The 11,288-nt window shown below is 33.1% G+C and overlaps 1 protein-coding gene across 1 annotated transcript; it reads left to right on the forward strand.

Moving 5' to 3' along the window:
- Positions 1-8,971: 8,971 nt before the first annotated feature.
- Positions 8,972-10,975, forward strand: LOC112693215 (ATP-dependent DNA helicase pif1-like). Its single transcript, XM_025568190.1, has one exon. The coding sequence runs from the start codon at positions 9,036-9,038 to the stop codon at positions 10,953-10,955; it is 1,920 nt and encodes a 639-aa protein (XP_025423975.1). The 5' UTR covers positions 8,972-9,035; the 3' UTR covers positions 10,956-10,975.
- The last annotated feature ends 313 nt before the right edge of the window (positions 10,976-11,288 follow it).

The raw sequence follows: 11,288 nt of genomic DNA on the forward strand, positions 1-11,288 counted from the left end.
AGTAAATATTTCCATCGCCGCGTCTCGAATGTTTCTTCGTCCGCAGTTCTTCCGGTAGAATAATAGTAATTTCGCGTTTTTAATCAACTTGAAGTTTTCGCGCACGATATTATTCCTATACCTTCACGTTCCGGCGTATCTGACTAGGTACCTACGTTTTAACTCTGCTGCGAGTACTTAATACATGCATTCTAATAAACCGCGTGCTTTCCTGTCAGAATCAAAATTCTGTACTGTCGACATGTTAAACAATAACGTCAGACGATTGGATGAGAAGAGTCTTGTTAAAAACACGCTATACCTTAGATTAAATGTACGTATATTAGTTCATTTAATGTATGCTAAAACCATTAAATTATAAAAGTTGTATCGTCATCAAGATTATTTATTTTTAGCTAGTATACCTACATGACAATAATTATATTTTTTCGAAAAAGCGAAGGATTGATTTATGTTTCTTTTTTACTTCGAAAGGTGTCACGGTATACTTACACTTTTACTCTTGAAGTCAAATCCAAAAGCTCAGTAATGGACACTGTTTGGGAAAATGTTTGTAGTTTCTCGAAATATTAGATAGCATTTTGTAGTATTTAATCAGATTTTCTGATACTTCGTAGTTTTCGAGATCGTCAGTTTCTTCGTCATTTTCACCTTGATCCTCGACCATGGATATAACTAAAACATGGAATTTCTACATCTCAAGTTGGTCATCAAAGTGAAGAAATTCTTCTGCAACAACATCAATAGCAAAACAAGATATTTTGAATTTTAGTCGGGGCTGGGTATCGACTATACCATAGTAAAATTGATGGTGATTTTTAAGTTTGGCTTTTAATGTTATATTTTTGTCTTGGCAGAATGAACTCATTATGTATTTGAAACAGGACTGAGAAATTTTTCAAGATTTCCATCTTACCACGATTTTTATGTTTGACCGTATACGTAAACGCACGGGAAACGTTATACGTTCGATCGCATTCGTCCCTGCTCGAACATTCGACCGTGCGCAAGTAGCATAATGTAATAAACCGTATTTCCAGAAAATAATATACTTGCGGTCGAATTTGTATATGACTCTGTCGGTCAATAAACCGCTGTATTCGGTATATAAACGTGAACGCTTGGACTGAGTCGTAAACAGTATATGCAATGCGAATGCAATAAAAAAATAAAAGTATAATATCGAAATATTACATTACACGTGTTGGCCTCTTCCTCCCTACTACTGTGTATATCGTTTACTTACTGTTTATTATAGGTTTGTCCGGAGTTAGAGGTTTAAGCAGAATTCGTTTATGGTTTATGAGTAAAGAAGTGGGTTGACTTTGAATGAAACTAAATAAAATTGTTTTTACAATTTTTGTTATATTAAAATTTGAAACACAAAGATAGTATTGAAAGCCAAAATAAGATTAAAAAAAATATATATATATATATATATATTTAATTTACCAACAACGCGTTAGAATTCGATATTAATTCTTCTTGATGCTTTTGATAGTTTATAAAGTACAACGTCTGTTAAAATTTCAATACCCTGATGAATGCTTAGCATAGTTAATCCATCTAAATGAGATTCTTCCAGTGTATTTCATAGATTGATTGATATAAATGATTGTTACCAGGGTTCGTAATTTCATGCCCTAACAATGCCTGCATTTATGCTTTTAAAATTAGCAAAATATGCTTTGAAATATGCCTTAAAAAGTTAAAAAAATATGCATTTATATGCACTAAATATCTAAAATTATGTACTTAAAAAATGCTTACCTAAAAAAATCATAAATAATTTTTAAAATAACACGAATTATTCATTTCATTTTTTTTTATAGTTATATTTTATTTTTTTGTCATAATTAGAAAAAAAAATAGATTTTAAATACTATTTAATATTATTTTTGAGTCTTCATGAACTGCGTATAATGTACGTTTTTGTTAGTAATTCATTTTAAATCTGAAACTTTTGAAACAAAAGTATTCATTAAATGTACGAATATCAAAAAGATAAAAAAAATAAAAGATAATACAATTTCTATTTTTAATTTTATATATATATATATATTTCATTTAGATTTTTGATATATTCTAATAGAATGTTGTATATGCCCGATAAAATAGAAATATGTATAAATATACCAAATACACAAAAACATGTCAAATATGCAAGAACATGAAAAATAAGATTTCGCTTATTTAACCATGGTACCTTGAAATTGATTTCTATATTATCTAGCATTAAATACAACTTTGCAAGATTTATATGCAAATGCATGAAATTACGAGCCCTGGTTATTATTTTTATATATATATTTATAAAATGTAATATTTCATGATAGAATCATTTTATTTTCGTTATTTGTTTTTTATGAGAGTGGGGTCTTCCACTACCTGTCGGTACGATACTGAACACAATGGTGTTTTCAATACGTTCGGCCTCAAGACATCGGAGATCGCGAGTGAACATGATCTGCAGCATGTGCCAACTCAACGCAATGTGCAATGGATTTAATCCCGCAACAATGAGCGTGTATCCGGCAACGGTAGTGTGGTGAAACTGATTAGTTCCATTATTGTGATATTATTTCGTCCACCGTCGTTCTACAGTCCCATTACGACTTAAAAAAATAAAACCAATACCTGGCAAATATCTCATAGTGTATAAATTACAGAAAATGGTATGATTTTACGAGCATGCGAAAATCTATCGTCGGAGTACGATAATATCATATTTTTGATCCCACGTGGTTCTATGAGCCGCATGATCTGCAATAGTCGTCGACTCGATTATTACTTGTGTTAAAATATTACGAACGTTCGGGGACGATGGCCCTATTCGTAGTCATAATTTTTCATTAGTATTTTTTATTTTCATTTTTTTGTTTGTGGTAAGTTTTTTTTATTTATTCTTTGTTTTTCACGGAGATCACGCGCGTGCCAATTAAGCCTCGAAAAGTACTGAAAGAAGGCAGCGGGTTCGCAAGCTCGTCGGTTTGACATTATTTTATTTTGTGGGCTTTTATTATGATGTATTCGCAGTCTTGATACTCTAAAAAACATTCTGAAAATGCACACAGCAGACCATTTGAAGAAATATTATCTCCTATACCGTTTATAAAAGATACTCATATATCGAAGGTACGAGATGCGCGCGTTTGGCCACATTTTTAAACGGCAACGTTTTTTCAAGGAATTTCTTTTACTCGAAAACGGTGAAAAAATACTAAGAAATAATTTTTTTTTTGCTTCAAAAATATGTGTTTTTACGATCAATTTTTTTTTGAATTTTTTATGTACACGTATTATTATTATAAAAATGCAATACCGTTTGTAAATTTATCAACTACACGACTCTTAAGGCAATGATAAAATATATGTTGTGTTTAACGCGAAAAATTTGATTATGATTTACAGATTCACGGAAAACATATGAAAGTACTAATTCGAAAAATACACGTTAAAGGCGACGTGGTAGGATATAATATTATTGAACAGTGACCATCATGCAGATATATTAGGATCTCTCTTTTTTTTACATTGTTTATACCCTGAACGATAATTTTTATTATGATTGAGAGTTTAGACCGAGGTACCTATTGGACGTCCCAGTGCTGTAAAAAAAAAAAGTCATAAAACTTTAAATCGAAATCATGAAATATCTATTACAATAATACTTGATATATTCAGATTAATTATTACGGTTTTACGGTAAAATCGGGAAATAACAGCAAGAAGCATGATTATGCTATAACGTTTTTTTTTTTTTAAATTTTTCTATACTCATACGAACCTGTAAATTGTTTTCAAATCGTATATAAATATATGGATAACACATAATTCGGAAATATCAAATATGGTATTTATTGTTGACCGATAAATATGAGTAGAACTTTCTGTCGAAAAGTGGCTAGGGAGAGAAAGATATTTTTAATATGTCGTTTTGACGCACGTTCATTGCTGGCAGTGGCTACAACGTCAAGAGCATCCAATGGTTGTTCAAGTTTCTTTAGATGTGTCACATGCATTTGATTGGGTTTGGTACACCGATCTATTGTTTAAATTAAAAAAGTTTCTCCCAGTTCCACTTTATTTGCTGACCAAATCTTACCTGAAAAATCGAACATTTTTCGTTCGCCAAGGGGATTTCCTCTCTTTTCAATTTCAAATACATACAGGAGTACCCCAAGAAAGAGACTTATTACCAGACTTATACAACATCTACACGGCCGATATTTCCAACTATGAAAAGACATTATTAGCTACTTACGCTGACGACACGGCAATTTTTTCATCGCACCCAGACCTCGCAACAGCATATATAAACCTTAAAGTCCATTTAGATAATATTTCCAAACAGTCTTCCAAGTGGAGAATCAAAATCGATTCTGACAAGTTCTTCCATATCCCTTTCACTCTAAGACAAGGCGTTCCACCCACAATCTACTTCCAAAACAACCAAATTCCAACTACAACTCAAACCAAATATTTAGGTGTAATATTAGACAAATGTTTAACATGGGGTCCACACCTAAAATACAAAAGAAAGCTTCTTAACAGTAGACTCCACCTACTACGGCCAATTATCAAGTCTAAACTCTCGATTAACAACAAACTTCTAATATACAAATCAATGCTAAGACCCATATGGGCCTACGGGATCCAAATATGGGGATGTGCCAATCCTTCCCAAATAAGAACCATCCAGGCCTTCCAATCAATCTTTCTACGACAAATAATATCCGCACCATGGTATGTCTCTAATCTTTCATTACACAATAACCTAAAAATCAAAACAGTTCCTATTATAGCTAAAAATTATTATAAAAATTTCACACCAAATCTATCAACCATTTAAACCTACTAATATCCAATTTAGCCAGTAAATCCATCCCAGACAATCCTCCACATCAAATAAAAAGAAATTGGTGTCGTAATATTTTGATCCCAAACTTGTACTAACTAATAAAACTCCCTTTCATGTCTGATGGTATTCACACTGGTGGACTTCCCTCCTCACGAAATGTCATGTTGTTTTTTTTCTTATCTATTGTTGTTACTTGTTACCAAATTTACTTATTGTGTATATAAATACAGATTGTAAATACACTTTTGCTAATAAAAAAAAAAAAAAAAAAATATGTCGTTTGTTTCAGAGAAGCTGTACATAATACGCTGTGTAAAATAAAAATTACTCATCGTATCCCATCAATAGTGATGGAATCATAAAAAAATGAACAGTTATTGTTTTGAATGACTATCGGAATGTTGCGACAAAATGCGTGATGTTTACGATGATTGTTTCGTGTAGTATTATATACTATTATAACTATACATACGCTGTTACGGTGACCGTACGTAATCAACATTTCGGCGATGACCGAGAAACCGGAGTTCTCAAGGGTTTACATCGTGATATAAACGTGTGAGATAAATCGTGTGGGGGAGGAGTATTTTTTATATTATTTTTTTTTATTAATTTTAAGACTCTCGTCTATCGAAGAGTTTAAAAACCACTACCGCACGTTTATCTCTGCAATATAACATAATTTATATATTTCCGCATAGCGAGCGTTACGATAACCCATAGACGATTGCGATCAGTTTATAATTTATCGAAGAACTCGAAGAACTTTTGCTATGAACACACACGGCCACGCATTAGTTTAGGATCCGTTCTACCCTTTTCACCTAGCCACTAGCGTACATACTGAGATGCCAGGGGATGCTTAGCACTCCAATTTATAAGTTAGTAACCCCAGTTTATTTGAAGTAAAAATATTGTTTAAAGAGGATTATTTTCATTTATGAGAATGAGTTTATTCCAGTTTGCATCGATAATGCACTACTAATGCCACCGTTATTGCATTATAGAATCAAAATCGTCGTAATTTTACAAATAATATCACGTAGATAACTCAATTCTGAATATTTTTGAATTATTGTTGTCTTGAACTGAGACATCGATATCTCAATAATAATTTTTTTGAGTTATTGCAGTCTTGAACTGAGGTGACGATATGTATGTATGCATGTATGCTGTAGCAGTACTGGGTGTATGAATTTGCAATACAACTTATTTACAACGCATGCGATATTGTGATGATTTATTTTTAGTATTTATTGCCGGAATGCTATTAAGGATTTTGCTTTTGTTCAACGTCTACCGGTTTGATCGTGTGTTGATAGAAAATAATGATGATTATTAACAATATTTAGTTATAACGCAGAAAATTGTTAAATTCATAGTTGAATGATACAACTAGAATATTTTTTACCTGGTATAAGTGTAGGTGGTTTTGTCCTCTCCCTACGGGTCACCTTGGGGTGAATAATTATATTACTCACATGTTTTAGACTGATTGTGCGCTTATTGATCTCGCGGGTGGAAATAGTTACAGGGGCCACATTAAAGGCATGTATTAACAAATACACATGTTATGAGGTCGGGGAGTCATGAACGTGTGTTCGGTTGGTCAGAATGTCAGATGTCTCTTCGACGTTGATGTTTACGCTAGCGGTGTGTAACCTTTTTTGATCCACGACCCCTCAAAATGATTTATTTCGTCAATGTGACCCTCTACGTATAAAATAGTATACGCAGTGGTATAACTTTTCAATTACTTGTTAAATAATCAACAATTATTCCCCATTATAATTTGATCACTGCTCCGTATGCGTATGTTATTATTAGCTTGCGATCAACCATGTGATATATACTATATGTTTTTGACTGTAACGTCTCGCGAAATCTAAAATGCATATCAAGTAACGATGAAAAACTATATAAAAATATTACCGTGGTCTTGATTGCAGTGTAAACTCGATAAACTGGAAAACTGTCAAAAAATGTAAATTAAATTAGTATACCTGTGGCCGGGCTTTGAGTATAATTTTTCATTTTTTATTTTTTTATTTATTTATTTTTTTGTTTGTAAATTTAGCTATTCTTTATTGCAACATTAAACCCATACGAATAACAATTTATATGGAGGGAGAGGGAAATAAAATGTTAGAGTAGTATTAATAAAATCAACCAAAAAAAAAAAAAAAGAACAAATAAGGAGATTTTAACACCCAAAATCCTGTCTGGCTATGCCGCATTTCACGACCAGATTTATTTGTGTGCTCGGAGATGATATTATATGCATACATTAGTATATACATATATACATATATTAGTTGTAGAATATACAGTACTGATTTGTAGGTATTTTTTATTTTTTTTATTGTATGTTTTGTCAAGATTTATAATATTTTTTGCGATTTTTTTTTTTCATATTAATACTTGTATTATATTTGGTTATTATTTATTTAACGCAACATAATATTTAATTAAATAAATAAATCTCTGTGTATGTAAATATATATTAAACTTTTAAAAGAACATAATGTTATCCTTATTATAAAGCCCCACAAAAATAAGTTTATTTCTGAAAACTATTTCTCTACCCAGTCCTCTATACGTAAACTATTCAACAAATAATTAATAACTGCCTTATGTGGTTTTTAGAAAACTCCAATTAACCCACCCTCGAATAAAATGGTATCAAACGAAACAAAAGCATAGCTAAAAACATCTTAAACATAAAAATGGCTTTACAGAGAAAATCTTAGAGATGATGAACTTCAACACTGGAGACCCAGAATTATACGAAATGACAATAAAATATTAGCCAAAGAAAACATTTAAGAATTTAATTAAATTTTTCTTTGCAATTGCACTTTTCAAATAAAAGCATTTAATATTTTTTCAGATACATTCAACCAGAATAATGGTGTACCATCAAGCTCAACCGTATCAGTAATATATTTTTTAATTTAAATTAACGATAATTCTGAAAGAGTATATAACCTAAACACTCTTCTTATTTCTAATTCAATGATGATCACATTCATCACGATAATTTTTTGATTAGATTTTTAAAAAAATGTTCAGGACGTTCAAAACTACGAGCTCCTAATTAGGTTTAATCTAGTAGGCATTTACAATGAGTTCTGTTGCTAGTCTATTTAGTATCTAGGTTCTATATAGGGCTGATACGTGTTAAATGTAAAAGGTATTATTATTTTTCTAAATCGATTAAATTTTGGTAACAGATTATGGAATATGTACAGTTTTTGTTTTTACGAGTTTAAATATATATATTTGTATGTTTTTTTTAACTTACAAATTATAAAAATTATATGCCTATTATTTTGAAAAAATTATATCTCTATTATATAAAAATAAGTCCGGTTTTCCTCCCTGACGCTATAACTCCAGAACGCACGAACCGATTTCCACGGTTTTGCATTCGTTGGAAAGGTCTTGGGCTCCGTGAGGTTTATAGCAAAGAAAATTCTGGAAAATTCAGGAAAAATTCAACAGAAAAGTGGGGAAATCGTTTTTCACATACAGCGCCATCTATTATACATAGCATGTACTTCAAACCAATAGCAACGGTGCGTGATAAAGTGTGTGATAGATAGTCATTATCTCTGCTCAGTTAATTTCATTTAAGCTCAGTGTAAATTATGTGGATCGTGCATTTGAAGTTAAATTCAACACTCTGTCCATAGTCCAAAATGCCTAGAGAACGACGTGCGAACATCGGCCGCCGCACAAGACATGCAAGCCAGCAACAAGTCTATTCAAGGATAATTCACAAAAGGCAGCGACATGGCTGTGTTTGGTATTGCGTCGGAAAATGTGAATGACGAAATCAGCAACTTCCAAATGGGCAGATACGTCAGTACTAATGAAGCACTGTGGCGATTATTGTCATTTCAAATTCATGAAAGATATCCCACAGTTGTACATTTAGCAGTGCATTTGGAAAATGGCCAAAGAGTTTACTTCACTGAGGCTAATGCGGCACAACGAGCTGAGAGACCACCATCGACAACATTGACTAGCTTCTTTGCAATGTGTGAAGCAGATCCATTCGCAGCGACGCTGATGTACGTTGAAATGCCCAAGTATTACACTTGGAATCAATCAACAAAGAACCCCAGTTCCAGACTGGCCACAGGTGTTTTCAACTGATGCACTAGGTCGTATGTACACTGTTCATCCTAGAAACGATGAATGTTTTTATTTGCGACTGCTGTTAGTAAATGTACGTGGACCGAAATCATTTGCGCATTTGAAAACTGTGAATGGCCACCAATGCCAAACATATCGAGAAGCATGTCAACTATTGGGTTTGCTGGAGAACGATTCTCATTGGGATTTAACACTTGCAGATTCAGTTGTTTCATCAAATGCGTACCAAATACGAACGCTGTTCGCAATTATCATCACCACATGTTTTCCTTCACAACCAATTCAGTTATGGAACAAATACAAAGACGCCATATGTGAAGATATCTTGCATCGCTTGCGTATTCAAACGAATAATCCTGACATCCAAATAACCGATGAAATCTACAATGAAGGATTGATTCTGATTGAGGATCAATGCTTGACTATTGCAAACAAGCTACTGATTGAAGTAGGAATGATTGCGCCAAATCGATCGATGCACGATGCATTCAACCAAGAATTAAATCGAGAGCTGCAATACAATGTTGATACATTGCAGGAATTCGTTAGAAATAATGTTCCGTTGCTGAATGAACAGCAAAAACAAGTATACAAAACATTAATGCAAGCGGTGGACAATAATACTGGTGGTCTATTCTTCCTGGATGCACCTGGAGGAACAGGGAAAACATTTGTCATTTCATTGATTTTGGCCACTATTCGATCAAGATGTGACATAGCTTTGGCGTTAGCATCATCTGGAATTGCGGCGACTCTTCTAGATGGCGGTCGTACTGCACATTCTGCGCTTAAGTTGCCACTCAATTTAAACACAATTGATACTCCAACGTGCAATATTTCCCGATCCAGTGCAATGGGAAAATTGTTAATGCAATGCAAGCTCATTGTTTGGGATGAGTGCACAATGGCACATAAGAAATCACTTGAAGCACTTAACTTCACACTGAAGGATCTTCGGAGAAATAACAACATCTTTGGCGGCTTGATGATATTGTTGGCAGGCGATTTCAGGCAGACGTTGCCAGTAGTTCCCCGTGGAACGCCTGCAGATGAATTGAATGCTTGCCTAAAGGCATCACCTTTATGGAATAACGTAAAAACATTATCGCTAACCACTAATATGAGAGTTCAACTTCAAAATGATCAAAGTGCTGCACAATTTTCCAAACAATTGTTAGATCTTGGAAATGGAAAAGTCCCAGTTGATGCGACATCTGGATTAATTACTCTTACCAACGACTTTTGCCGATTTGTAGACACTCAATTAGTTCTTATTGAAAATGTTTTCCCAAACATTAGTGAGAATTATAAGAATTATGCTTGGTTAAGTCAACGAGCAATTCTTGCAGCAAAGAATAATGATGTCCACGCACTGAATTTCACCATTCAATCAAAAATTGCTGGCGATTTGGTGACATACAAATCCGTTGATTCAATAACAAATCCCGATGATGTAGTAAATTATCCAACGGAGTTTTTGAACTCTCTGGAGATACCAGGATTTCCACCACATAACTTGCAACTGAAAGTTGGTACAGTTATTTTGATACTGCGTAATTTGAATCCACCGCGACTTTGCAACGGTACTCGACTTTCGGTAAAGAGACTTATGCCGAATTTAATTGAGGCAACCATTATTAACGGAAAGTACGCAGGTGAAAATGTATGTATTCCTCGAATACCAATGATTCCGACTGATCTTCCGTTTGACTTCAAACGATTGCAATTCCCAGTTCGCCTTGCGTTCGCAATGACAATTAATAAGTCGCAAGGCCAATCGCTTAGTGTTTGCGGGATAAATTTGGAAAATCATTGTTTTTCACATGGACAGTTATACGTTGCGTGTTCACGAGTTGGGAAACCATCCGCTTTGTTTGTGTTAACGTCAGACCAAAAAACAAAAAATGTGGTTTACCAAAGAGCACTACAATGAAACAATTAAATAACACTTCATTTTAGTAGGTAATTGAAATGAATTTATTACTGTTGTGAAATGAAATAAATATTTTCCTTTTCAAATATATAACAAAAAAAAATTTTTTTCTTTATCTTTTAATCACCAAACGAAATGTTACATAAAACGAATCTGGTGGCGAAACGGAGTTCGCCGGGTCTGCTAGTCATATTATATTTAACTATAAAAATTATGACAATGAAACAGTTGAGACCTCATTAAATCCATTTATGGTACCTTAGTGGTGAATGTGTAACATTTTCAAAAATAGAAAATTTTACACATTCAAAAATAGAAAATGTTACACATTCA

The sequence above is a fragment of the Sipha flava genome, unplaced genomic scaffold (assembly GCF_003268045.1).
Source record: "Sipha flava isolate LNK unplaced genomic scaffold, YSA_version1 117_pilon_pilon, whole genome shotgun sequence".
In the NCBI taxonomy this organism is placed as follows: Eukaryota; Metazoa; Arthropoda; class Insecta; order Hemiptera; family Aphididae; genus Sipha; species Sipha flava.

Bases quoted from the DNA above. Each gene is read 5' to 3' on its own strand.
- LOC112693215 (XM_025568190.1), top strand. From the start codon at position 9,036: ATGTACACTGTTCATCCTAGAAACGATGAATGTTTTTATTTGCGACTG.